The sequence below is a fragment of the Hemitrygon akajei genome, chromosome 31 (genome assembly GCF_048418815.1).
Source record: "Hemitrygon akajei chromosome 31, sHemAka1.3, whole genome shotgun sequence".
NCBI lineage: Eukaryota > Metazoa > Chordata > Chondrichthyes > Myliobatiformes > Dasyatidae > Hemitrygon > Hemitrygon akajei.
The window spans coordinates 33,914,416-33,942,316 of record NC_133154.1 but is presented as its reverse complement, the minus strand read 5'-3'; the positions used below and the strand labels follow the sequence as shown (position 1 = coordinate 33,942,316).

Sequence of the window (27,901 nt, the reverse complement as noted above, 5' to 3'; positions counted from 1 at the left end):
TAAGATATTAGTGAATTTTAATTATAAAGGCAGTAGAGTTACATCCATTCTTCTATGGAAGGTTTTTTCCATTTTCAAACAGCAGAAGGGAATATTATAGAGAGAGTTATGGATTCCTCAATTAATGTTGTAGTTAATGCAACTCAGAACACTTTACCGACAGGAAAGATATAAGTAAGGTTGAAAGAGTACAGAGAAAATTTACAAGGATGTTTCTGTGACCTGAGGACCTTGGTTGTAAGAAAAGATTGAATAGGTTAGGACTTTATTTCTTGGAATGCAGAAGACTGAAGAGGGATTTGATAAAGGTATACAAAGTTATGAAGGGTATGGATAGAGTAAATGCAAACAAGCTTTTTCCATTGAGATTGGATGGGAGAACAGCTGGAGGTCATGGGCTAAGGGTGAAAGGTGAAAAGCTTAAGGGGCACATGAAGGGAAACTTCTTTACTCAGAGGGTCATGAGAGTGAGAAACGAGCTGCCAGAGCAAGTGGTGCTTGAGAGCTCGATTTCAATGTTTAAGAGAAGCTTGGGCAGGAGGTTATGGAGGTCGATTCTCTGGGTCAATGTACAAATGGTTTGTCACAGACTAGATGGCTGAATGGCCTGTTCCTGTGCAGTCCTTTTCTGTGACTCTAAATAGAACATGAATCGCTTGGAAGGAAAATGCTGGTGTACGAAAGGTAGGACAGGCTAAAGGGGTCACACGGCTGACTTCAACTGAGTGAAGTCACGGTGAAATAAACAGCTGTTTGCCCCCTCCCCATGTGTCATTTCTGAAACACTCATCTTTGCCTCATTCCCAGCGCATGGAGATGAGTCCATGGTCAGATCAGCCATGATCTTATTGAATGGCAGAGCAGGCTCGATGGGCCGGATGGCCGACTCCTGCTCCTATTTTGTATGTTCTTATGAACCAAAGTAGCTCAGGCTTTATAAGGCATTTGTCAGACTGTACTTGGAGCATTGTGAGCAGGTTTGTGCCCTTTATCTGAGAAAGGATGTGCCAGTTTGAGAAAGGGTCCCCAGGAGGCTCATGAGAATGATCTCAGGAATGAAAGGGTTAACATGAAAGGAGTTTTTGAACGCTCTGGGCCTGTACTCACTGGTGTTCAGAAGAACGAGAGAGGATCTCATTTAACCTGTCAAACATAGAAAACTCCAAATAGAGTGCATGCGGAGAGGATGTTTCCCACAGTGGGGCAAGCCTAGGACCAGAGGGCACAGCACAAAATAGAAGGACATCCCTTTGGAACAGAGATGAGGAGGAATTTCTTTAGCTAGATGGTAGTGAATCTGTAGAATTCATTTCCACAGGTTGCTGTGGAGGCCAGGTCATTGGGGTGGATGGAGGGGAAGCTCCCTGGCCTGTGTCATAGCAAGGACTGGGCCTGAAACCATGGTGCCACTCGTTTGCAGCCGTGCTGCCGCCCCGTGCGATGGGTCAAATCTGTTGGCGCTTCTCCGGGGGCAGTACGGATGCAACATCTCTGCCCACCCAGTGTTTTGCTGGGCAGAAGACAAGCTCTATGGCGGCCAGCTGCAGGTTTTTTGTGGAGGCGCTCAATGAAATTGGGGACTCAAGCTGTGGGGACACTTGCTTCTCAGGCGCCGGGGGAAGAAGCGTCCAAAGCAGCGTGCTCTGTCAGGGCAGTGCAGCACAGTTGTGACGACTGAAGACCTCAACTGGACCGAGGGGTCTGAACTGTACACATAGATAGTTGTGTGGTTGTGTTTTCGCTATATGTGTCTGTCTATGGGAGGACTGGGCTTCAAAGCTGTGGAGTTGCCTAGTGGGACAGTCGACAGATGATATCGGTGGGTTGGGGGGGGGGGTGCAGTTGTTCTGGACTATATACGTGCATATTCTGTGTCGCTGTATTTTTACTGATATTCTAGATGGGTTTGTTGACTTGTAATTGTGAGGCCTGGGCATCAAGCTATAGGGTCACGGGGTTTGGGGTGGATCTCATTGCGAGATTATGATCTTGTGTGTGCTTACTGTGTGTGACTGTTGGTGTTGTGTCTTTGCACTTTGACCCTGTAGTTACACTGTCTCGATTAGCTGTATTCATCTATGGTTAAATGACAATTGAATTAAATAATTAAAGCTACGTTCTTGATCAGTCGGGGTGTCAAAGGTTATGGGGAGAACGAGGTTGAGAGGGATAATAAATCAGCCATGATGGAATGGCAGAACAGACTCGATGGGCCAAATGGCCTAATTCTGCTCCTATGTGTTATGGTCTTATAGTTTCAGATGACCGCTCAGGTTTCCCTGCACCTGACTTCCGCCTTGTATGGGTGTGGGGCCCACACAATTTTATACACTCCTTCCAGATTTGGAGGGGATGATTTGTCAGGCCAGCGGAATTCCAGTTGTTGAAGGAGCAAGGTGAAGAAGAGGAAGAGCTCCATTCTGGCCAATTTTTCCCCAAGGCAAACACGGGGTCCTGTTGGAGAAGCAAGGTGAAAGAGGATCAGCTTTAACAGAGCTCAGAAACAAATCGTGTACACGCTGTGTTTTTATAAAATTGTGCAGATTCACAGAGCAGTGGATGACCATTCATCCAAACTAACCAAACATATTTAGTTCTTCATGCCTCTCAGCTCTTGGTCCATTGGTCCATTGGTTCCAGCTCTTTGAAGTTCACCCATTTGGCACTTAGCCTTGCAAGCGGAACAAGTGCCACACCTGCCCCTACACCTCTTCCCTCACTACCACTCAGAAACCCAAATAGTGCTTCTAGGTGAGGTGACACTTCATCTGTGAGTCTGTTGGGGTCACCTACTGTATCTGGGGCTCCGGGTATGGCCTCCTGTATATCAGTGAGAACCAACATAGGTTGGGAGACTGCCAGAGAAAGCAGGATCTCCAGGTGGCCACCCATCTCAATGTTACTTCCCATTCCTATTCCGACATGTCAGTCCATGGCCTCCTCTACTCCTGCGATGAGACCACACTCAGGCTGGAGGAGCCTCCAACCTGACGGCATGAACGTAGATTTTTTGAACTTCTGGTAATTGACCTCCCTCTTCTTCACTATTTTCCATTTCCATTTATCTCTGTCACCTTATCTTCTTACCTGCCCATCACCTCCCTTGGGTGCTCCTCCACCTTCCCTTTCTTCCATGGCCTTCTGTCCTCTCCTGTCAGATTCCCCCTTCTCCAGCCCTTTATCTCTTTCACCATCAACTTCCCAGCTTTTTATTTCAGCTCCCTTCCCCTCTCCCGGTTTCACCTCTCACCTACCATTTTGTACTTTTTCCCCCCTTTCCCCCACCTTCTTACTCTGAGTTCTCCTTCTTTCCAGGGTCTCGGCCCGAAATGTTGACTGCTTACTCTTTTTCGTAGATGCTGCCTGGCCTGTTGAGTTCCTCCAGCATTTCCTGTGTATTGCTTTTGATTCCTGTCTTTGTGTTCTTACCAAGCTCTCCACTAACCGTTCTGGAACTCTGGTTCCCATCCTCCAGAAACTCTAGTTTAATTCCCACCGCGAAGCACCAGCAAACCTTCCCGCTAGGATATTAGTCTCCTTCCAGTTCAGATGCAACGGTCTCTTCTGTACAGGTCCCACCTTCGCTGGGAGAGAGCCCCATGATCCAAACATCTTACACTCTCCCTCCAATTCCGTAGCTTCATGTTAAGTTGTATAATCTCCTTATTTTTGGCCTCACTAGACCGTGGCATAGGCAACTATTGGAGATCATAACCCTGGAGGTCCTGTCCTTTAACTTGGCACCTACCTCCCTGAACTCCCTTTGCAGAACCTTATTACTCTTCCTACCCATGCGACTTGGCACCTACATAGGCTACGACCTCTGGCTGTTCATCCTCCTATTTAAGAAGGATGAGAACTCATTCTGAGATGTCCCAGAACCTGGCACCCAGGAGGCAACATACCATCCAAGAATCTCATTCTAGTCCACAGAACCTCCTTTCTGTACCCCTAACTAACAAAACCCCTATCACCACAGCTCACCTCTTCTCCTCACTCCCATTCTGAGTCACAGAGGCAGACTCTGTGTATAGACCTGACTGCTGTGACTTTCCTCTGCTAGGTCACCCCCTAGAAGTATCCAAAGTGGTACACCTGTTGGTGAGGAGGATGGCCACTGGGGTAGTTTCTATTGGCTGTTTAACTCTTTTCCCTTTCCTGACTGTCACCCAATTTCCAGTTTGCTGCACCTTTAACATAACTATATTTCCATATGTCTTATCTATCACACCCTCAGCCACCTGTATGATCACGAGTTCATCCAGTTCCAGCTCCAGCTCCTTAACACGGATGCACTTCTTGCAGGTGAAGGCATTAGGGACACTGGAGGCTTCCCACATCCCACAGGAGGAGCATTCCGCTATCCTGCCGAGCATCCCTACTCTTCTAACTGGGCAAATGTAAAGGGGGAGAAAAAACTTTTACAGCTACCTGCAGCTTTTTTTTTGTCTTTTCTGACTGAAGCCTTGTAGAGCTGAAGCCTCAAACACTCCACTCTAACTCTGTTCAATCTGACGATGACCGCTCCACCTGCCTATGCCTTACTTTCATTTGTTCTTGTCAATCAATCCTGAATACTGACTGACTGTTGCCCAAAGCTCCAAAACTGCCGTGAATCACTGTCTTTTCTACTCAATCAGTGAACCTGAGTGAGACTATGCCCTCTCAGGCTTCTGATTTTCTTTTTGGCTAACAGGAGATTCCAGATCCCCAACACTCCTTGGAAAAAAATAACTTCCCCAAATTTTCTTCTAATCTTTCTACCATGAAACTGAACCTGATTGGGTAAACAGTACTTAAGGCGGAGCTTGGTAAGTTCTTGATTAGTCAGGGCATCAAAGGTTACAGGGAAAAGTTAGGAGAATGGGGTTGAGAGGGATAATAAGCCAGCCAGAATGGAATAGAGGAGCAGATTCAATGGTCTAAATGACCGAATTCTATTCTTATGTCTTATGGAATTATTGCATCATGAGTTACCAACCTCTTTGGCAAGGGATATCATCCCTTCCTGTCATTATCCCTCATCACTGGGCACACTTCATTTAAATTGAGTCTTGGTCAGGACAATCTCTTCACTTCACTAGAAGACTGGAGGTGACTTGACTGAGGTATATAAGATTATGAGAGGCATAGATCGAGTGTACAGCTCGTTCCTTCCCCACCTCCCCCCCAAGGGTGGCAATGGGCAATAACAGAGGCCATCTATTTATTCTGAGTGGAGGAAAGATCAGCGGAGATGTCGGAGGTAGGATTTGTGGGTGATTTACACAGAACGTACTGTGGGGCTGGTGGGCCCGTGGACCATAGAAAAATGGATGGTTATGGGCTGAAACTCTTGAACACAAGCTATTCTGCAGATGCCAAAAATCAGGAGCAACACACTCAAAACTCAGCAGGTCAGGCAGTGTCGATGGAGAGGAATAAACAGGTAACATGTCAGGCTGAGCCCTTCCGCAAGTGCTGCCTGACTAGCTGAGTTTCTCCAGTGCTTGGTTATTGCTGTGTAGGAGGGAAGGTCTAAACTGAAAATAGAGTAGTTTAATCTACTGCAGGTTAGCACGACATGGTGGCCTGAAGGGTTATACGATCCTACATTCTACAACCAGCAAACCATAGCCCACAGAAACAGAACAAAGGCCAGAATGTTATGCGGTGCTCTAGCTGAAATTAACGAATACATTCATTTACACTCAGTGGCTACTATTAGGTACACCCGTACACCTGCTTATTAACGCAAATACCTAATCAGCCAATCATGTGACAGCAACTCAATGCATAAAAGCATTCAGACTTGGACATGAGGTTCAGTTGTTGTTCAGCCCAAACATCAGAATGGGGAAGAAATGTGATCTAAGTGACTTTGACCTAAGTGGTTTGAGCCTCTCAGAAATTGCTGATCTCCTGGGATTTTCACACGTAGTCTCTAGAGTTTACAGAGAATGGTGCAAAAAACAAATAAAATCATTGAGCATTAGTTCTGTGGATGAAAACACCTTGTTAATGAGAGAGGTCAAAGGAGAGTTACCAAACTGGTTCAAGCTGAGAGGAAGGCGACAGTATCTCAAATCACCACACGTTACAACAGTGGTGTGCAGAAGAGTGTCTCTGAGCACACAACACATTCAACCTTGAAGTGGATGGGCCACAGCCGCAGAAATCCATGAATATACAGTCAGAGGCCACTTTATTAGAAAAATGGATGGTTACAGGAGGTACCAAATCAAACGGCCACTGAGTTTTGTTTTTCAATCCTAGCATCCCCGTGGTTTAAATTCTGTCTCATTTTATCAAGGAGAGAATTGAAAATCCTTTATGAATACCTTCCCTGCTCTCCACCACCTTTAGTGATCTGCAAGTTTCTGGCGAGTCTACAATGAACTACAACTCACCGGCACTGTGAGTTGGGGTATAGCACAGCAGCACAGCGGTTAGCACAGTGCTTTACAGTGCCAACTGTAAGATCAGGGTTCAATTCCCACCGCTGTCTGAAAAGAGTTTGTATGTTCTCACTGTGACCGTGTGGGTTTTTTCTGGGTGCACTGATTTCTACCCACATTCGAAAGACACGTGGGTTGGAGTTAGTAAATTAGGAGGCAAGCTATATTGGTCCAGAAGATGGCAACACAGGTGGACTGCCCCCAGCATATCCTCGGACCATGTTGGGTGTTGATTGAAAACCATGCGTTTCATTGTATGTTTTAATGTACATGTTATTAATAAAGTTAGTCCTACCTAACAATACTTAAGTTATCACACTGGACAGCTGTGTACTGGGAAGGAGGAACTCCTTAAACATTGGTACAATTTTGTTCTTCACTGCCAGCTGTCTAAACCTTCACTGATAGATCTGTCTGTCTCTCTCTATCTGTCTATTGATCTAATAATAATAATATTTAAAGACCTAGCTCTTTTTACTCGCTTTTTTGTTTCTCAGAGAAATGGACAATGAACCCACATTACCCAGTTACACCAAAATGCCCTCTGCTGGTCGGGGTTGACCTTGATGTTGCGTCCTAGCTTTCTATGTGATATACAAGCCAGGGCAGTACGATGTGGAGAGCAAGCTGCTGCCCATGCAACGGGCACCACTCTCCACGCAGATGAGAAACCCAAAGGAATGGCAGAGACTGATACAGGTTGGCACCAGGAGCTGCCAGTCAGCGATGAACTCTGTGTAGGACTGCCTTAGGGTCTCCATCTCTGGATTTTTCCTTGGGGTTCACTCCCGAAGCCTTCCCCATGAGTGGGTACGGCCGCAAGGCAGCGGAGATTTGAGATCAGAGTTTTCCTTCTCCTAGATGAGCTGCCAACCATGGCTGATAAGCTCCATCTGCCCAAAGCGACTGGTTTTGAGGTGCCAGTAACCCATTCTCACCCCTTCTCCTGTCATATAAAGGGTTCTGATGGGTTTGGTAGTTAAGCTGCTTGTGAAGGCCAGGAGCTGGACTGGTTATCAGAGGCTATTTGAGCTGCATGCCATTAGGAGCATTTAATAGGTAGCGGGAGCATGTCCCCATTACAGTCCCAGCTGTGACAACCTTAAGGAACCCCAATTAACCTATGTGAACAAATAACCTACTAAAGTGTACGTCTTTGGAATATGGAAGGAAACCAGTGTATCTGGAGGGAAGCCCATGTGGTCAAGGGCAGAACGTACAAACGGACGGTGCTGGCCTGTAAGCATTATGCTAACCATGCCGCATGATAGTGGATGTACAAGGATCTATCACAATCATCTAGAGCCTTAACAGCAAACTACTCACCCATCGAGAAGGGTATGAATGCATCCGGCTTGAAAAACTCCCCGCTGTCATTTAAAAAATTCTCTGGATTGAACTGGTGTGGGTGCTTCCACTGACCCTCTTCAGTCAGAGCCGACCACAGGTTGAATAACACAAGGGTATCCTGGAGAAACAGAACATTAATGTAGAACTAAACAAGGCTGAAGGAACTCAATGGATCAGACTGGGCAAGTCCTCCACTCCCAGAGACCTTGAGCAGAGCTTATCTCAATGGTCAGCTCACTTCCCCTTATTAGGTTGCACTGTCTGCTCTCTCTCATGGTCTATCTGTCTGATTGCCCCCTTCCCCTTCTCCCTCTCCCTCTCTGCTCCCACTTCTCTGGCTCTCTTCCCTTTCCTCTCTGTCTCCCTCCCTCATCCACTCTCTCCTCTCCCTCTTCCCACTTCCCCCTTTCCTCTCACTTTCTCTCCCTCTTCCCTTTCTCTCTGTCTGTCTCTTTTTCTTCCTCTATCTCTCTCCTCTCTCCATCTCTGTCTCTCACTCTCCCGCCCATCTGTCTGTCTCTCTACCTCTATTTCTCTCCTTTACCTCCTCTCTTGCTCTCTGTCTCTCCCCCTCCCTCTCACTCTCCTTTTTTCTGTGTCTGTCTCTCTTTCTGTGTCTGTCTCTCTGTCTCTTGTCTGTTTTTCTGTCTGTCTCTCTCTATCCACTCACACGCATACTTCCACCTCCCTGTAGCTCTACGAGCTTTGTTTCCCTCCTTCGCAGCTCTGGCAAAGCGTCTTTCTTATACCAGAAGCATTTCCACAGATCCAGACTGCTCAGTATTTCCCACATTCCCTGTTGCTGCAGCAGGATGCTGTGCTGACAAGTTCCACAGTGTACATAATGCTTAAGTGAGCAGAATTTCATCTTCTGTTGTCAGAATAAATAAATCCTTTTGTAACAGCCCCACTCTATGACGCAAAACAGAATATAGTTCCTATTTTTGAAAGATTAAGTAGGAAAATGAATTCACTGATGTAGGAGGGTTTTCATATTTTCATACTAAAAGGACATTTGGCCCATCAAATGTGTACTAGATTACAGAGAATATAAATATAAATTTCTATAATTCATGCTCAGAACATTTTAATCCTATTTCATATGCAAGTAGGACTTTATCCCCGGGAGTATAGGAGACTGGGGAGATATGATAGAGGTATACAAAATTATGAGGGGTATAGATAGGGTAAATGCACTGAGGTTAAATGAGACTAGAACTAGAGCTCATGGGTTAAGGGTGAAAGGTGACATGTTTGAGGGGGAACATGAGGGGAAACTTCTTGGCAAACAGAGATTAGTGTGGCGTGGAATGTGCTACCAACAGAAATGGTGGATGTGGATTTGATTTCAACATTTAAGAGAAATTTGGATAGGTACTGTATGTGCATGGTTTGTTGGCTTGTTCTGCTGCAAGGGCTCGGGTGCATCAATGATACTGAGAGCTCAGCCACTGGGAGTCCATCTACTGGCAGGGTCTCCCATGATGCTCAGGTCTCAGCTGAGGCATCAAACTAAGACAAACCACCCAGCTGGTCAGCGGCAGTATCCGGGCAGGAGAAAGGCCCAGCAATCTACTCCCATATCTTGCCACAGAAACAGCATGGATAACTACCTACTGGATAATTTCCTTGTGTTTGGATAACTACAGTAAAGCAAAAACAAAATTTGATGTAGTGCTGGGAGATGAAACCCCATGGCATGTGCCAGTGATGTTAAACCCAGGCTGACGAGCTCCATCTACCCGAAGCACTGGTTTTAAGGCGCCAGGACCCGCCTTCGCCCCTCTCCTGTCAGTAGAAACAGTTCCGCTGGGCTCAGAGGCTGAGCCACACGAGAAGGCCAGGAGTTTGACTTGGTTGTCAGAGGCTATTTGAGGCGCGCTTTTAGGTAGTGGGAGCTTGTTCCCACTACCACTCCTCAGCTGGACAGCCTTGGAACTCAGTACTGAGTAACTGAACCAAATAGCTTCTGTGTCCTGGGAGCTGACATGGAGAGGATGCTTCCTATAGTGAGGGAGCCTCAGGACATCCTTTTAGAATGGAGATGGGGAGGAATTTCTTCAGGCAGAGGGTGGTGAACCTGTGGAATTCATTGCCACAGACAGCTGTGGAGGCCAAGTCACTGGGTATATTTAAAGTGGAGGTTGATAGATTCTTAATTAGTCGGGGCGTCAAAGTTTACATGGAGAAGACAGAAGAACGGGGTTGAGGGAGATAATAAATTAGCCATGGTGGAATGGCAGAACAGATTCGATGGGCCAATTGGCCTGATTTTTGCTCCTATGTCTTATGGTCTTAAGGTTAGTGGGAGCCAGGAAGAACACAAACACAAACACAAAATGAGGAGAGGAGTTACCTTTTTGATGGTGTATCCCATAAATCTAGTGTCTTGCGTGGTTGTGTGCATAACGGAAAATGGCAGTACGCTTGCAAATCGCTGGATCTCATGGATGACAGCGTTGACAAATGGCATCCTGGCTCTGTCCTCCAGGGACGGGGTACGGGACCGACCGATCACTTCATCTATCTCCTTCTGACATCTCTCTGGGGATCAGGAGAGGAGGAATCACTCAGAGTCACACAGCATGGAGCAGGCTCTTCGGCCCACAAAGTAGATGCTATACACTAAACACCTATTTACACCGACCCTGCACTAGTTCTCAGCTTCACCCTGCCCCCCCCCCAAGATTATACCACTCATCTACACAATTGGCTCAACTTACAATGGGCAATTAACACCATAAGATATCAGTGGCCTCTTTATTGGGTACACCTGCACACCCGCTCATTAATACAAATATCTAATCAGCCAATCATGTGACAGCAACTCAATTCTGAAGAGCATTCAGACATGGTCAAAAGGTTCAGTTAATTACCGGTTGTGAGGCTGTGACATATTATAATAGACGTACAACGGTGGGGGAGGTTATGCCACCTTTGTGAATGAGGGCTTATTGTATACCCAGTGAATACCAAATGTGTAATTATTGAACTGTGAGATCCACACGGTGGGATCAAAATTGTAAAATTTTATAGCCCAGGTCGGGAACTGTCTGTGGAAGGGTTGGGAAGAATGGTGGGTCCTAATTCTGGTAAAATAATTTTTTTGGGTGACTTTAATGCACATAGTGGTTTGGTGGGCCTGTAAGACAATAGGTGCCAATGGGGCAGCAGTAGAGGTGTTTTGGAAAGAATGTGATTTAATTTCTTTAAATGCTGAAAGACAAGGGTGGATATTGCCAAAGGCGGGTGTTCTTGTCTAGACTTGACTCTTACCTCTGCTCCACTTAGTAATTGTGATGTAATGATTGAGATGTAATGATCATGTAATAATCTTTTCTCAGTCCTGTGTATTATGGGCATCAAGGTTCACTAACAGAATTTGGGCTGTGGTACTCAATGATGTTTTAAGAGGGCAAACTGGGGAAAATGTTCCGTTAAGTGTGATAAATCATTTGACCAGTTGTCTGTAGGTGATACCATAGAAGAAGACTGATTATCAGAGTGTAATTTCTGGTTTGTGTGTCAAGCCATTCCTCTGGTGTCTAGGAGAGCTGGTAAGAAATGCCCCCTTGGTGGCCACAGGAATGGACAGAGGCCAGCAGGGACCCAGGATGGGCATTTCCTGTTTTCAAACGTAGATTAATGTAAGAAGCCTTGCTGAGCTTTCAGAAGAAAAGGAGAGATATTAGGAATGCTGAGAAGGTGGCTGGGAGTGGATTTTGCTCATTATTTGGGAAGGAAACTGGCGCGACAGTGGTGTGGAGAATGATAAAGAAAATGAATTGTGACAGAGGTTATCACCAGATTCCAGTGTTAGTGGAGAATGGACACTTGGCTGCAATAGACAAAGGGCAGGAAAAACGTCTGCGAATGTTTGCAAAGATACGTAGGCTAGACAATTTAGTGGATGTGTACATGAAGAGATGAGAGTGTACTTTGAAGGACAATGGGAAGATTTGGGAGAAACAGGAGACGTTTGAGAGTGGCAGGATGATAACCTTACATTGGCTGAACTGAAATTTGCTACCAATTGTGTGAGAACTACAGCCCCAGGACGGGATGTGATGAGCTACTGTATGCTCCAGCATCTGCCTGAGGCAATCCTGAAGAAGCTGCTTGGGTGTTATCATGAAGTCTGGAAGCAAGGAATGCTTCCGGGAGACTGGAAAAGCGCTGTGGCATTGCCTATTGTTAAACCTGGGAATGATCCAACCCTGCCAAGTATCTACAGCCCTATTGCTCTCACCAACCACTGTGTAAAATAATGCAGAAAATTATAGTAATTAGGCTGATGTTTGTTTAGGAGAAGAGAGAATTAGTCATTACCAGTGTGGGTTTTGTAAAGGGAGATCTACATATGATGTCTTGTACTACTGGGAAACGACATTCAGAAAGCTTTTACAGTAAAAGAACCAGTAGTTGCTGGACGTAGGAAAAGCTTATGATATGCTATGGAGGGGACGGCTTTTGATTAAATTCAGGAAGGTTGGTATTGGTGGGAGGCTTCACAACTGGGTATTGGATTCTTTTTTGCTTGGCTGGTCGTTTAGGGTGAGGGTGAGTGAAGAAGCATCATTAGAGTTTTTGGTGGTGTCATTAGTCCAATGTTGTTTAATCTGATGATTAATGATACCTTTGATGGTGTTGGGCCTGGCTTTGGATTGGCTTTATGTGCTGATGGTGGACCTCTGTGGAAAAGGGGCCCCGTAATGCTGCCTATGTGGTCAGGTCTGTATAAACAGCATTATCAGCAAGGGAAGATGGTCTTTGGACTGTGGTTCTAAATTTTCAGTTTCTAGGTCAAAATATATGGTTTTAGTCTGAAAAATCACCTTACTCTGGGTGTACACTGTCTAGGGTTCATGTGTTTAAATGTTTGGGGTTGTGGCTGGATGTGAGACTGACTTGGAGAACACATACAAAGTTTTTGGATGATAAATGGAAGCAGGTCATTAACTTTACGTACTGTGTGGCTGGGTATGACTGGGGAGATTCTAGGGGTGTTCTATTGACAATTTACTGCACTTTAATACTCTCTTGTCTAGACTATGGTTCTATGATTTATGGGAAAGCAGCTCGTTCAGTTTTATATAGGTTGGATATTCTACAGTCCAGGGCACTTAGAATCTGCAGTGGAGAATTCCGGACCACACCTGTAGATGCATTGAGGGTTGAACTAGGCGAGATGCCTCTTCACCTGCAGAATTAAAAATTGAACCTTGCATACTGGGTTCCTGAGTAGGGTGGGGAATGTCCCATTTGCCATATTCAGTTTTAACGGATTGCTGAGAATGTACTAGCAGAATTGGTAAATTTTGGGGTAGATAATTAGGTGATATGTGCAGGAGTATGTCTTGGGTATATGTGGAATAGCCTAACAGTGGCCTGGCCAGGAGTTCCACCATGGAGATTTCCAAATGTGGGAATAGATTTGACCTTACTGGGGGATAGGTCTCGTGTGTGGTGAGAGGGTGTCTGGTTTTTCCTTTTTGCCTATCTTTACAAATGGTTCTAAAGAGCCATTTAGCAACCGGGTGGGCTCAGGGATATTTATCCCGTAGTTTAATGTTGAGGTGGGGAAGAGGCTGACATGGAGGGGGGTGCAGGGTGTCTGCCTATGCAGCAGAATTTACGGCCATTATTATTTGTTTGCAATGGGCTGAACGAGTTAAGCCAAACAGAGTCGTGACCTGCTCGGATTCTGCCTCGGTACTGCAGAGGTTGGAATCAAAGTGTTCAAGGAGACCTGATCTGTATTATAATTTATATGTTCTGGAGAGTGTGGGAATAGTAGTTCAGGTTTGTTGGGTACCTGTACATGTGGGTGTATCGGGTAATGAAAGGCAGGTGATAGAGCGAGGTAGATATCAGAGTCACTGTGGAAAGTATGAAGCCAACTCTTGTACTAGGTTGACTGGGATTGGGAAATGGCAGAAATTGTGGGATTGGAGTGGGATTACATTTGTTTCCATCAGCCCAGGAGAGGCTCCTTTTGGGAAGGAGTGGGAGGGAAGATGTGTGGTTGGCAAGACTGAGGTTTAGACATGCAAATTTGTGCTCCACTGTTGCTAAGCACGGGAATGGGTGGTGTGATTTTTGTAAGGTCCCAGAGACGTGTTCGCTAGAACGTAGGAAGCTGTTTAGGGAATTAGTGGGTAGATCTGTGGTGCTGAGTCTGCAGGGTATTCTGACACCTGGAGCAGGGATGGTTACGTCATGAGGGGCCCTGGTGAACTTTCTAATTAATACAAGTTTGGGAGGCAGGACATGTTCCCCATCACAGTAGGTGGCGGAAATGTACTTTCCTGATAGGTGTGCGCGTATGTAGGACAATGAGGAGAGATTTTGATAGAAGTATACAAAATTATGAGGGATGTAGATGGGCTAAATTCACGCAGGCTTCTTCCATTGAGGTTGGGTGTGAGTATAACTAGAGGTCATAGGTTAAGGGTGAAAGGGAAATGTTTAAGGGGAACATGAGGGGGAACCTCTTCACTCAGAGGGTGGTGAGAGTGTGAAAGGAGCTGGCAAGCAACTGGTGGATGTGGGTTCAATTCCATTGTTTAGGAGAAGTTTGGATAATTATGTTGATGGGAGGGGTATGAAGTGCCATGGTCTGGGTGTGTATCAATGGGACTAGACAGAATAACAGTTGGGCATGGACTAGATGGGCCAAATGGCCTGTTTCTGTGTGGCAATGCTCTAAGACTCTTTAACTCTATGCCTAACTAACCTACAGACACGTTTTTGGAATGTGGGTGGAAACTGGAGCACTGGGAGGAAACCCACACAGCCATGGGAGGAACTACAAAGCTACTTACAGACAGCGGTGGGATTGAACCCAGGTCACTGGTGCTTTAAGTCTTATGCCAACCACTGCACTACTGAGCTGCCCGAATAGGGGCACGGGGTGGGCAAGTGGGACCAGCTCAGATGCGAACCTTGGTCAGCGTGGACCAGTTGGGCCATGCTGTGCAATGATGGCTCTGTGATAAACCCCACAACTTCCAGGAATGGCGTAACAGACTTCCGGTGGCCCATTGGCAGGCTTGGGCTTTACCTTGTATGTCAGGGTAAGCCATCATGTACATCAGCCCCCATTGAAGGGTGGTGGTCGTGGTCTCAGTTCCTGCCAGGAAAAGGTCGTAAATATTATATAGCAGGTTTCCATCCAGCATAAACGAGTCAGCTTCTTGCTTCTGGAAAAAAAAACATTGCCCTGCTTTTCAAGTCAATGCCAATGCAGTCAAATAGGGAGTAAATGAACTCAGCAGGTGGGGCAGCATCCGTTGAAAGAAGCAGTCAACGTTTCGGGTCGAGACCCTTCGTCAGGACAGGAGTCAGTCAACGTTTCAGGTCGAGACCCTTCGTCAGGACAGGAGTCAGTCAACGTTTCGGGTTGAGACCCTTCGTTAGGACTCGACCCGAAACATTGACTGCTTCTTTCATGGGATGCTGCCCAGCCTGCTGAGTTCATCCAGCTTGTTTGTACGTCTTGATTTGACCACAGTATCTGCAGTGTACTTTGTGTTTAAATAGGGAGTCAAGCTGTCTGCCTATGTGAACAGCACATTACCGTGACATTATTACTCTGCTAATAAATTTAACTTTGAACAAAGGCAAGCAAACTCATGCAAGTGTCTGAAAGCCCCCACTCACCTTTTCCATCTCCAGCAAGTAGGCGTCAATAAAATCCCGGATGGTTTCCCCATCCCGTGTCTCTCGGTGCTGCCTGATGAAATCCTGAAGTATGGCTTCAATGGCGGCCTTGTTTTCAAATATCCTCTGGTGTGGCCCAGGGAGATGGTAGATAGCAGGAAGCACAGCACAGGCCTAAGAGAAATCACAACTTTGACCTTATTCCTGTTTTAGCCACAAGTGTGTATCTAAAATGGAAGCTTGATGATTGGAGAAGGATGATGATGTGGGATAGCTGTTGTTTGATCAGAGGACCTTTGCTCTTGCTGTTTCTCACATTCATCAAGAAAAAAGATTAACAATGAACTTTCTTTGTCACATCTGCATCGAAACACTGAAGGCAAGAGTGAATGGTTTCTTTTGCGTCAGTGACCAACACAGCCCGAGGATGTGCCGCAGGCAGCCCGCAAGCGCCACCACGCTTCTGGTGCCAATATTGGATGCCCATGAACTTTCTAACCTTAACCGTACGTCTTTGGAATGTGGGAGGAAACTGGAGCACCCAGAGGAAACCCACACAATCACAGGGAGGACATACAAATCTCCTTACAGACAGTGGGAGGATTTGAACTTGGGTCTCTGATTCTGTAGTAGTGTTACGTTAAACACTACACTACCGTGCACTGGAGTTGTACTACCTTCTAGCTCAGTGCACCTTGTAATGAATTGATCTGTAGGAACGGTGTGCAAGACAAGTTTTTCTCTGAATCTTGGTACATGTGACAACAATAAACCAAATCTGTCTCTATCAGGCATGAGGATAGCCTCCAAGGGGGTGCAGGAGGTCACTTTGGCCTACACCCACTGAAATTCTATTTACCTTTATCCAGAATCCTGATGACAACTCCAGCGCTTCATCAAACAACTTGATCAATCGTGTGAAGGTCTTGTCATCATGGTGGAAACGCTGGCCAAGAACGATCGAGCAAATCACGTTGGAAACCGCAGCTGTGATAAGGGGCTTGAGATCAACAACTTGACCTGCAGAAGAATAGAAGGTGGTTCACTGTAGCCCAAGAGAAGATGGTTCTGCCATGAAAAGCACAAAGCCATACATTCAACTTTCTTTGAACAATAACAAAGCTGTGACTGTGCTGGAGAGGGTACGGGGAGGTTTTCTAGGATGTTGCCTGGGATGCAGCATTTCAGGTAGAACGGAGAATATACACTCAGTGGCCACTCTTATTAGGTACACCTGTACATCTGCTTGTCAATACAAATATCTAATCAGCCAATCATGAGGCAGCAACCCAATGCATAAAAGCATGCGGACATGTTGTCGTGCAGACTAAACATTGGAATGGGGAAGAAAGGTGATCGAAGTGTCTTTGTCCGTGGAACGATTGTTGGTGCCAGACAGGGAGGTTTGAGTATCTCAGAAACTGCTGATCTCCTGAGAGTTTCACACACAACAGTCTCTGGAGTTTACAGAGAGTGGTGAGAGTAACAACAGGGAACAACCTGTGAGTGGCCATTCTGTGGTGAAACAGTCTGGTGTATGAGAGAGGTCAGAGGAAAATGGATGTCAGGACTACTTCAAGCTGACAGGAAGGTGACTTTGGCTCAAATAACCTTCTTCTGGCTGCTTTTTCCTTTCTTTCTAGTTCCGATGAAGGGTCTTGGTCTGCAATGTCAACTGTTTTCCCTCTCTGTTGATGCTGCCTGACCTGCTGAGCAATGTACCAAGCTGAGGAGATGACACCACCCCGTGCCACAGGGAATGGGCTTTGGGAGTATCTGGCCAAATACATGGAATGATCTCGAAACTCTTGTCACGGGCTAATCTTCCTGTCACAAGACATTCAACGGGAAATCATTTGGTGATTAAATTTCCAGCAATATTTTGGGAATTTTTGTTAATACTGCTTCATCCTTTTGTTAATTTGGAGAGTCAATGGGAGGAAATTAAATTGAGAAATGTGTCAGACCCAGACCCTGAACTGATGGTAACTGTTCCCAGCCTCCCAGGCCAGGTCCCACCAATGGTGAGGCCTAACTCAATAAATAGGAATTAATTAGATCCCACAGCTTCTACGTTCTACAGATGTGCAGTGGACAGGAAGGCTCTACAAACAGGTAGTCAAAACTGCCCAACATGTCACTGGCACCAGCCTTCCACCATCAAGGACATACGTACATACAGAAAGGTGCCAGTAACATCATGAAGGGTCCCACCCTCCCTGCTCATGGACTTTTTGTCCCACTCCCATCAGGGAGGAGGCTACAAAGCATCCAGACTCAAAAACAAACAGGAGGAAATCTGCAGCTGCTGTAAATCCAAGCAACACACACAAAATACTGGTGGAACGCAGAAGGCCAGGGCAGCATCTATTGGAAGAAATACAGTTGACGTTTCGGGCCAAGACCCTTCGTCAGGCTCAAAATCAGTTACTTTCCCCAAATTGTAAGACTGATCAACACCTCCACCCACTACCTTCACCACTACTGTATTATTTCTTGTCAGTCATCTGTGTAAGCCTCGTGTCACTTTATGGACATAAAATCAATCTATATATATATAAGCTATCTTATGTACTTATATTTGTAACACCCTGGGAATGGTTTCACTGCTAACATAATGGTCTTTCTGTAGAAGCAGTGTTTGGGTTATGGTTACAGATACCAGGTGCTGTGGAAAGTGAGCCATGCAGTCAGGGGATCGGGTTTTTGTGTTCCTGACACTGGTGTGAGCTGGGTCCTCTGTTCGATGGGAGATGCTGGAGAGAACCGGTCGTAAGATTCGACCCGGTGGGGGACTGTGATTCGGTGGAGCAAAGTGCCGCAGCCGACTAAGGATCGCTGAATATGACTTTTGGGAAGAGCCGAGCTCCAGCTTGGGCACATTTGAATTATTTAATTATAATGGGCCCGTTTTGTTTTTTTCCTATTCTTTACTGACCCTTCAGTTAAGATTCCTTTAATCGCGTGTAGTGTGCTGTCTGTTGTTTCTTGGCACAGGGTTGCAGATCACACAGCATCCACACAAACCGGAGTTTGGGGTGGGAGAGCTGTCTCCAGCTCATGAGTTTGGCAGGTCCGGAGTGTGTCTTCCCTAGCCCTAATCAGCCAAGGAAACCGGGAGAGGTGGGGGAGGGGGTTCATAGTTATTCTGTATTATTATTTTCGTGATCTTTATCTTTCATGATTGTTGTGCTGCATCTGATCCAGAGTAACAATTATTTCGTTCTCCTTGTGTACAGGAAATGACATTAAACAATCTTGAATCTTCTTTCGATCTAACCGATAGCTCAGCTGGATGAGTAGAAGCCCAGAGGGGGAGCATGAAGACAGGTAGAATTGGGGAAATGAAAGATGGCATGGAGATGTCCAAGGAGCCCATGGCACTGAGGCTGACATTTGGAATAAACACGAGGGAAAATTATGCTGTGGCCTGCAATCTGGGAGCCTAACCTTAACCCCGATCTTAACTCCAACCCTACAAAGCAGTGCTTATGTGTCTCCTGGTCTGTACAGGCCATATTGCAGTATAGTCATGTGTCAGTGCTGTCTCTCAGTTGGTCCTGCCTGGCAGGTCTGTCTGGGACAGATTGGCGATGTGTGGATGTTGATGTGCAGTCAGGGGGTTTGTGTGTTGTCTGATTGCTTGGGGAAAGGATGCCCAGAAGCCTAACATGAGTGTATAGTGTTGTATGCTAGATGGCAGCGGGTGCTACCTGAGGTGGTCTGTGTTGGAAGATTTGTCCGGGACCCCGGTAGAAGTGTGTGAGGGGAATTTACAGAAGTGCATGTGGCCCCAGCTGGGGTGTGGCTTGCCTGGCCTTTTTGGGGAGAGGAAGCCCAGAAACCTACTTCTTGCAAACTGATCCCCTCGCCCTAACACCTAACTACCAAAACTAACCCTTCAATACACGTCTAGGGTCAGTATGATTTGGGGTTCAACCAAACAGGAAAGTTGGGATATTCTGATTAAGGAACATTGACTGTAGTGAATCCTGTGTAACTACTGCTCCATGTGAAGTTATCATCCGCCCGAAAATTAACAGATCATACACCAGCATAAAATTATAAAGACATTTATTTACTGAATTTACAGTTACAGGGGAAAAAGTAAAAGTTAAGCCAGTCCATTGCGCCGATAAACGTAGCTCATGTCTGAAGTATTTGGGGAAATCACTTCACTTACACACTGAACCCACATTCTGTGTGAAGAACACCAGCTACAGGCTGACCTTCCCTCAAAGACCAATTCGAATGACCTGGCCCTCTCAGGACTCCAGTCACATCCTCCTCAGGGCCATTCATCTGTCAAAAGCATTTCTTACCATGGATTTCTCCCATCAGCAGCATTCTCTCATGTCTTCCCAAGAGGACCCCAAACCAGACTATTGTCCTTCAAACGTCTTTTCCCACCCAGCAATCTAGACCTTTTCTCACATCCCACAATCTTGATCGGCTGACACGACATTCCAACGTTGGACAACGTGGCTCCATATCTTTAGCCAAAGCCAAGACACTCTTACCAGCAGGACACACTGCTTTTACAGAAAACTGCTAAAATAAATACCCCACATCAGAGCAGTAGAAATCTTAAATATGGCATTACCTATGTATATATTGTTACATATATCCCGTAAAGAAATATATATGTACAGAGAGAGTAATTTAGCATTTTTGTTTGTTTAGATAATTCATTACAGGTTTTATGTAAAAATATGTGACATACATATGTCATCACGCTACCATGTGATAAGTGTGTACCTCACTTAATGTGAACTCAGAGTTAGACCTGCATATTAAACTCCTGCGTCTTTTAAATTAGTTTGATGTTTTGAGGTTACCGAGTATAACATTGGTGATGAGGTAATTTTAAAAGGAACCCAAGACAGCTATCAAACTGGTGAAGTGCAGTGAGATGTTAGAACGGAAAAAAAAATGCGGTGATGAATGGCGAGTAAAAATTGCAACCCAGCATATGCAGTTCATCAAGTTTAAGCATAAAAGCAGTGCGACACATGTTCTTCAGAAGGGAAGACGCGATTGTGATTTTAAAAAAAAGTCAGGAAACAGAAGAATTCATGGGTTCATAAGCAGAGGGTATTGGGTGGTAATAATCATAAAAAAGCAGAAATGGCTGGCTATATTGGAAAGATTGATCCATTTGATTGTACAACTGGAAACTGGCTCATGTATACTGCGCTAATTCAGCAATATTTTGAAGCAAATGAAATATCCAGTGAGAAACACGTACCAATTTTGCTGAATGCATTGTGTTTAAAGGCATACAGTTTGCTTCGATGTTTAACTGCTCCAGCCAAACCAGGAATGAGCTTACTGATATTGTTAAAGTGATGCAGGAAGATTTAGAGCCAAAGCCATTGTTGATTGTCGAATGCTTTAGGTTTCATAAGTGGAATCATAAAGAAGAGGAAATATATTTCAATGTATCTGGCTGAATTGAAGAGATTGTCTGAGCATTGTCAGCTCAGTAATGGGCTTAATGATACATGAAGATATCGTACAGTTTGTGGAATCTTAAAAGAAAGCATTCAAAATGGCTCCTAACTGAAGCACAGCCTACATTCAAAAGAGCAGTTGAAATTGCTGTTTCAATGGAAACAGCAGGCAGAGATGCAATTGAGTTGCAGTCAGGAATGAAAGTGAGCATGAACAAAATTGCAGCATCCTAGCAAATTGTGTTATGGTTGTGGCAGAGGATCACATACATGAAATAAATGCGGATTTAAAGGCAAAACTTGCAGAAAATGCAACAAAGTAGGACACATACAAAGAACATGTCGGGCAGAGAACAGGAAAAGATATAAAGTCAAATTGCAGGTTCAAAAAGAGCACTAATCTGCACGCTGTTGATGAAAAATCTGATAATGATGAGAGTGACACAAGTGTGTAGCCTTGAAACTTACAGTATGAAAGTTAACAATAGACAAGCAATATGGTTTATGCCAGAAGTGAACGGCAAATTAATTAAAATGGAATTGAACACTGGCTCAGCTGTTTCAGTCATACCACAAAATGAACTTCAATGGCATTTCAAAGATACCAAACTGAAGCTTAAGGAGATCCAACTAAGAACTTATACTGGAGAAAAGATATCTCCTGTGGGAATGGCTTTTGTAACTGCGAAATGCAGCAACCAACATGCCACATTGAGCTTGCATGTGGCAAAAACAGAAGGACCAGCATTGTGGGCGTGATTGGCTGAGACAGCTACCAAATTGACAATTTGCCAGTCACATCCCCTACAATGAAGTCAACTGAAAGTGAATTAAGAATGGTACTGTATGACGCCACAATTGTCTCCATGCCGAACACCATAATCCGTTGCCCAGCAGAGGACAAACTGTTGTTGGTGCCAACCTCTGTGCCTCTGGTTGGAAAGTATATCGGACCAAGGAAGGACCATGCTGCTCAGAGGGAGTGTGGAAGTATCGAAAACAGTGGTCTGATTACAACTGATATGTTAATCCAGTAGTTAGTTGCCAAACGTGGCTTGGTTTTAAGCTGAAAGAAAGTTCAAGAACTTTCAGGAGAGCTGCAAGCATTCAGCTTTTGTGAGTGTAAAGAACCAGAATCTACTCTGTGTATTTTAAGGTTATTGCATGAATGTCAAGTGGGAGTCAAAAAGCTGATTGTAAAAGTAGATGTAAAGACCCAAGACCAGCTGGATGAATGGAAGGCCAAAAAGAAGGAGTCAACAGAGATTCAGAAACAGACAATTCATCAGACAGTGTTGTAGTTGAGGAAACCAAGAGGAGAGATCAGATTGTACAGGGAGGAATAGAGGGTTTAATAAGAGAATACTCCAGTGAACTAAATGCACCTTCCCAAGATCAAGATGCACAAACTAGAAGAAAGAAGAAGAAGGAAGGTGGTCTCTGCTGTGAGAACCGCTTCCAGCGGTCTCTGAGTCAACTCCACCATGGAGGAGGCCCCAGAACCTGAGATTGTTTCACAGCCACAAGTCTCAGCTGGCAAGCAGAGTGAGCCCCCAGGTCAGGAAAGACATTATCCCCCATAACAATTAAATCTATGGACCTAAATGAGACAACTTAAAATTTACTATGCCGTGGATCTCTGTATACTGTAGTTGTATTATATAATGTACTGTGTATTTGGTTGAGATGCATTCTACATTGAGCTGGTGCTTATAGCTAAGCAGGGAAGAATACTTGTACAAGGTATTTTAGGGTATTTAACATTTAAGTAATATTTGAGTATATATATATATATAGGTTGGTGTGTGTGTGTGTGTGTGTGTGTGTGTGTGTGTGTGTGTGTGTGTGTGTGTGTGTGTGTGTGTGTGTGTGTGTGTGTGTGTGTGTGTGTGTGTGTGTGTGTGTGTGTGTGTATTACATATATCTATATATATATATATATATATATATATATAATGCCCTGGTCTCATACATATATTGGTTGATTAAGCATTCTTGTTCATTTAAGTAATTCATTGCAGCTTATAGGTGAATTGCAAATCATGATACGTGTGCACCTTGCTTAAAGTAAACTTGAGTTCATCCCACATTTTGGACTTCCATGTCTTCCTTTGAATTAGTTTAATGTTTTGAAGTTACAAAGCAAAGCGCGAACCCTAACACTTTAATATTAACCCCAAATGTGTCCCTTATCTGGTGGCATGGTAGCATAGTGGTCAGCGTAATGCTATAACATGCCAGCTGTAAGATTAGGTATCGGTTCCTGCCTCTGTCTGTAAGGAGCTTTTTCATTCTCACTGTGACCTAATTGGTTTCCTCCCACATTGAAAAGACATGCAAATCAGGGTTAGTAAGTTGTGGGCTTGCTATGAAGCGTGGTGATAATTGCCGACTGCCCAGCACAATCATCACCTATTTGACTGTACGCAAGTGACGTATTTCACTGCATTCTTTGATGTGCACGTGACAAATCAAATCAATCTTTGTCTTCAATCTTCAACTCTGACGTCTTAATAGTAATCAGAACTCAAAGGCCCAACGTTTATCACTAATCCTAACCTCTAACCATACACCTGACCGTAACACCTTGTGTGAGATGTGGAGATTTCCTTGGACCTGTTGCAATTCTTGGCAAATAATCATATTCAACAAATCCTTTCCAGTGCCCAGGTTGTTCACTACAGGTGAAGTCAAACAAACAAGAGAATGAAAAACCAGCAGGTTAGATTGTGCGGACTCTCACCTTCAAACTTCGATTTGAGGGTTTCCGTCAAATACTGAGCCTCTTCCTGAATTTTCACCTCAAAGGCAATTTTCCCCAAGCCAAAGTTCCTGAAAATGGTGAGAGTGAATCGGCGTTGCTGTTTCCAGGATTTGCCATAGGGGGCTGTAACGATGCCTAGTAGAAAGGGGTAAATAATTACAGCGGATTTGCATCAATGCAGACAAAAGCTACACAGAAATCATTTACTTTTATTTGTATTTTATTCAGAGAAACAGTATGGAACAGGCCCTTCTGGCCCTTCGAGCTGCACTGCCTAGCAACTTCCAATTTAACCTGAGTTTAATCACGGGGCAATTTACAATGTCCAATTAACTTACTAACTGGATTTGAATTTTGAGTCCTCCCTTGTCTGGCTGTGATGTGTGGATCCTGGGTCAGGGGTTGAAAGCTCGATCAAACTTCAGGGACTGGAGCACAATCCCCAGCTGTGACCCTCCAGTCCCATGGGCTGAGGAATGTGGAGCTGAACTTCGCACATCCATGCTCACGTCATTCTGCTGATGTGCAGTAGAGAGAATCCTAACAAGCTGTATCACTGTTTGGCATGAAAACTACACTGTAGCCAACAGGAAGACTCTATAATAAGTCATCAAGACTGCCCAACATATCACTGGCACCAGCTGAATTGCCATCAGGTGTATATACTGTATACAGAAAGGTGCCGGAAAAGAGCCAGTAACATCTTGAAGGCCCCCATACACCTTGCTCATGGACTGTTTGTCCCACTCCCATCATGGTGGAGATACCATCTAAAACAGATAATTTCCCCAAGCAGTAAGGCTGATCAACACCTCCACCCACCAACTCCACCACTTCTTTATTTTCTTCTGTCAGTCACCTTATGTACAGCCTAGCATCACTGTATCAACACACAGTCAACCTATGTATATAAGATATCTTATGAAATTATATTTATTGGGCGTTTTTATTGTCTTCTTTACCTTTTGTGTTTTTTATGTTCTGCAGTGGATTTGCAGTAACAATTATTTAATTCCTTTACACGAAATCACATTAAAAAATTTTGAATCTTGACGTACCATGGTCCCAGTGATAAATCCTGGTGCCGCCTACATGCTTGGGTGGAGTAGCACTGGGAGGAATGCCATGCAACTGTGCCAAACCAAAATTATCACAAATATCCCTGGGTACATGGGATCTTGCTGGGTACAACCAGTTGCCAGGTTCAAAAGTGCCCATAAACAGATTGGGAAGGCACTTCATATCTGCAAGTTTTTAAAAACCCAAATGTACACTCAGTGGCCACTTTATTAGTTACCCCTGTACACCTGCACATTATGCAAATACCTAAGCAGCCAATCACGTGACAGCAACTCAATGCATGAAAGCATGCAAACGTGGTCAAGAGGTTTAGTTGTTACTCAGACCAAAGCAGAATGGGGAAGAAATGTGATCTCAGTGACATTGACTGTGGAGTAATTGTTGGTGCCAGATGGGGAGGTCTGAGTATCTCAGAAATCGCTGAATTCCTGGGATTTTCATGTAAATCAGTCTCTAGAGTTTACAAGAATGGTATAAGAAACAAAAAAACAATGAGAGGCAGATCTTGTTAATGAGTGAGGTCAGAGGAGAATGACAGGACTAGTTCCAGCCGACAGGAAGCTGACAGTAACTTACACAACCACATGCTACAATAGTGGTATGCAGAAGAGCATCGCTGAACGCACAACATTTGAAACTTGAAATGGATGGGCTGCAGCAGCAGAAGACCACAATCATACACTTGGTGGCCACTTAATGAGGGGTAGGAGGTACCTAATAAAGTGGCCACTGAGTGTAGTTATTACAAAGAAATAAATTAACTTCGCATTACCTTGGCCTTTTGCCAGAAGATCATTAATACGCATATTTGGCCTCCCGGAAAACTCCTTACTGTGCAGGACGAGAGCTTCCTGAATTGTCTGAAACCCACTCATGATAATGATTTTGACCCAAAACATATTCACTCTGCAAATGTTCCCGTATGTGTTGACGACCTGGTTCTGGGTGAGAGAGGAAAAACAAAAAGATGCATCACATCACCAACCAAGTGGTTTTGTATTTACATGCCTGTTGTCTGAGGCCACGGGTTCAATCCCTGCTCCAGGCTAACTCTCCTGTGCAGCATCATGTTCAAAAACACAGACAGTCCTGCAGATGCTGGAACACACACAGAATGCCGGAGGAACTCAGCAGGTCCGGCAGCAACTACAAAAATGAATAAACAGTCAGTGACCCTTCATCAGGACTGGAAAGGAAGGGGGAGACACCAGAATAAAAAGGTGAGGGGAGAGATCTCCAGCCACTCACTTGTCTTCGCTGGCTGCATTACGGCCCGGTATGGGAACACCAATGCCTTTGAGGAGAAAATCCTACAAAAGTTAGCGGATTTGGCCCAGTACATCACGTAAAATCCTCCCAGCCATTGAGCGCAGCCACATGAAACGTTGCTGTCGAAAAGCAGCATCCATCATCAAAGATCCTCAGCACCCAGGCCACGCTCTTTACTCGCTGCTGCCATCTGGTGGAAGGTACTTGCACCATAGGTTCAAGAACAGTTACTACCCCTCAACCATCAGGCTCTAGAAGATAACTACACTCATTTAAAGATTCTTTTGTTTTGTTATTTCATACTCTTCTTATTTATTGCTATTTGCAGAGTTTGTTGTTCAGTTACTGTTCTATAGACTTGCTGAGTATGCCCACAGGAAAAAGAATCTCAGAGTTGTACGTGCTGACATGTATGTGCTCTGATAATACTTTGAACTTTGTATGATAAGATGGTTCTTGACCTCAAGATCTACCTGATAATGGCCTTACATTTTACTGTTTGTCTGCACTGCACTTTCTCTGTAACTGTAACACTATATTATAGAGACATAGATAACTACAGCATAGAAACCAGCCCTCCTGCCCGTCTAGTCTGTGCCAAAATATTTTTCAGTCTAGTCCCATCAACCTGCACTTGGATCACAGCCTCCATCCACGTCCTTATCCAAACTTCTGTTAAATGTTGAAATCACCCCTCCTGCTGGCAACTCGTTCCTCACTCTCTGAGTGAAAAGGTCTTCCCTTCGCGTTCCCTTTAAACATTTCACCTTTTACCCTGAACACTAAACCTCTAGTTGTAGTTTCACCCAACCCCAGCGGAAAGAGCCTTCTTGTATTAACCCTATATCTATACCCCTCATGTTGTACACCGCTATCAAATCTCCCCTCTTTCTCCTACGCTCCAGGGGGTAAATCAAGACAAATCTTGAATCTTAACCTATTCAACGTTTCCCTGTAACTCAGGTCCTCTAGATAGAGAATTGAAGGGTCTTGGCCCAAAACCTCGACTGTTTATTCAATTCCATGGACGCTGTCTGACTGGCTGAGCTCCCTCAGCATTTCGTGTGTGTTGCTCCGGATTTACGGCATCCCTTGTGTTTCTGATTTTCTGTTCGTGTGTCTCCCTCACTGTACTGATGTGATGAAATGCCCTGTATGGTCAGCACATAAAACAGTTTCTCTGTATCTCAGTACACATGACAATAATAGACCGGTTCAACAGTTTACCAACAGAAAATCGCTATGTTTGCTTGACACAGTTTCTTGAGAGAAAGCGCTGCCCCAGCCCTTGCCCCATTCACCCGTTGGACTACACGTACCATCCTTATGTGGGGAAGCCTCCTGTCACGAGTAAGGAGATATCCACACTGAGTCCAGAAGGAAGGTCCCGGGGGAAGCTGGTTCGGTATCCTTGTTTGGATGAGGTAAAACACCAGCAAGAAACCCAACAGGAATATCAGGAGCATTTTGAGATTGAGCCATTCGAATACAGCCATCCCCGAGACGAGATCAGTTGTTTTCATTCTCAACTTTTAGAATCTGGTCAGAGCTTCTGTTTCTCGGTGGCTGGGGGGAGGGTGAGGTGTTCATGAAGCTGGCCTGCTCAGCAGTTGTACCTCCGACACACTTCCTGGTTTGGCAAGCGTCGTTAGGCTGCCACACTGCACAGAGAGGCTGATGGGAGACTGTGTTTACTTGCGCCGTGTTCTGACAAAGATTTTCGACAGCCTCTGGCATTGATCCCAGTGCAAATCATGCAACTGAAAGCAGCACAGGGAAGTGAGCTTCTGTTTATTTATTTAGAGATACAGCCGGAACAGACCCTTCCAGCCCAATGACTGCGCCGCCCAGCAACCCACCTATTTAACCCTAGCTTAATCATAGCA

General features: G+C 44.9%; 1 protein-coding gene across 1 annotated transcript; it reads right to left on the bottom strand.

Moving 5' to 3' along the window:
- Positions 1–27,750, bottom strand: LOC140719135 (cytochrome P450 2B4-like). The gene is made up of 9 exons (XM_073033536.1): positions 27,335–27,750; positions 25,519–25,687; positions 23,646–23,801; positions 16,309–16,469; positions 15,450–15,623; positions 14,851–14,989; positions 10,144–10,331; positions 7,764–7,905; positions 1–2,454 (listed from the first exon to the last, which is right to left on the bottom strand). Exons 1-9 carry the CDS (start codon positions 27,536–27,538, stop codon positions 2,270–2,272), a joined length of 1,518 nt encoding a protein of 505 aa, XP_072889637.1. The 5' UTR covers positions 27,539–27,750; the 3' UTR covers positions 1–2,269.
- Positions 27,751–27,901: the final 151 nt, after the last annotated feature.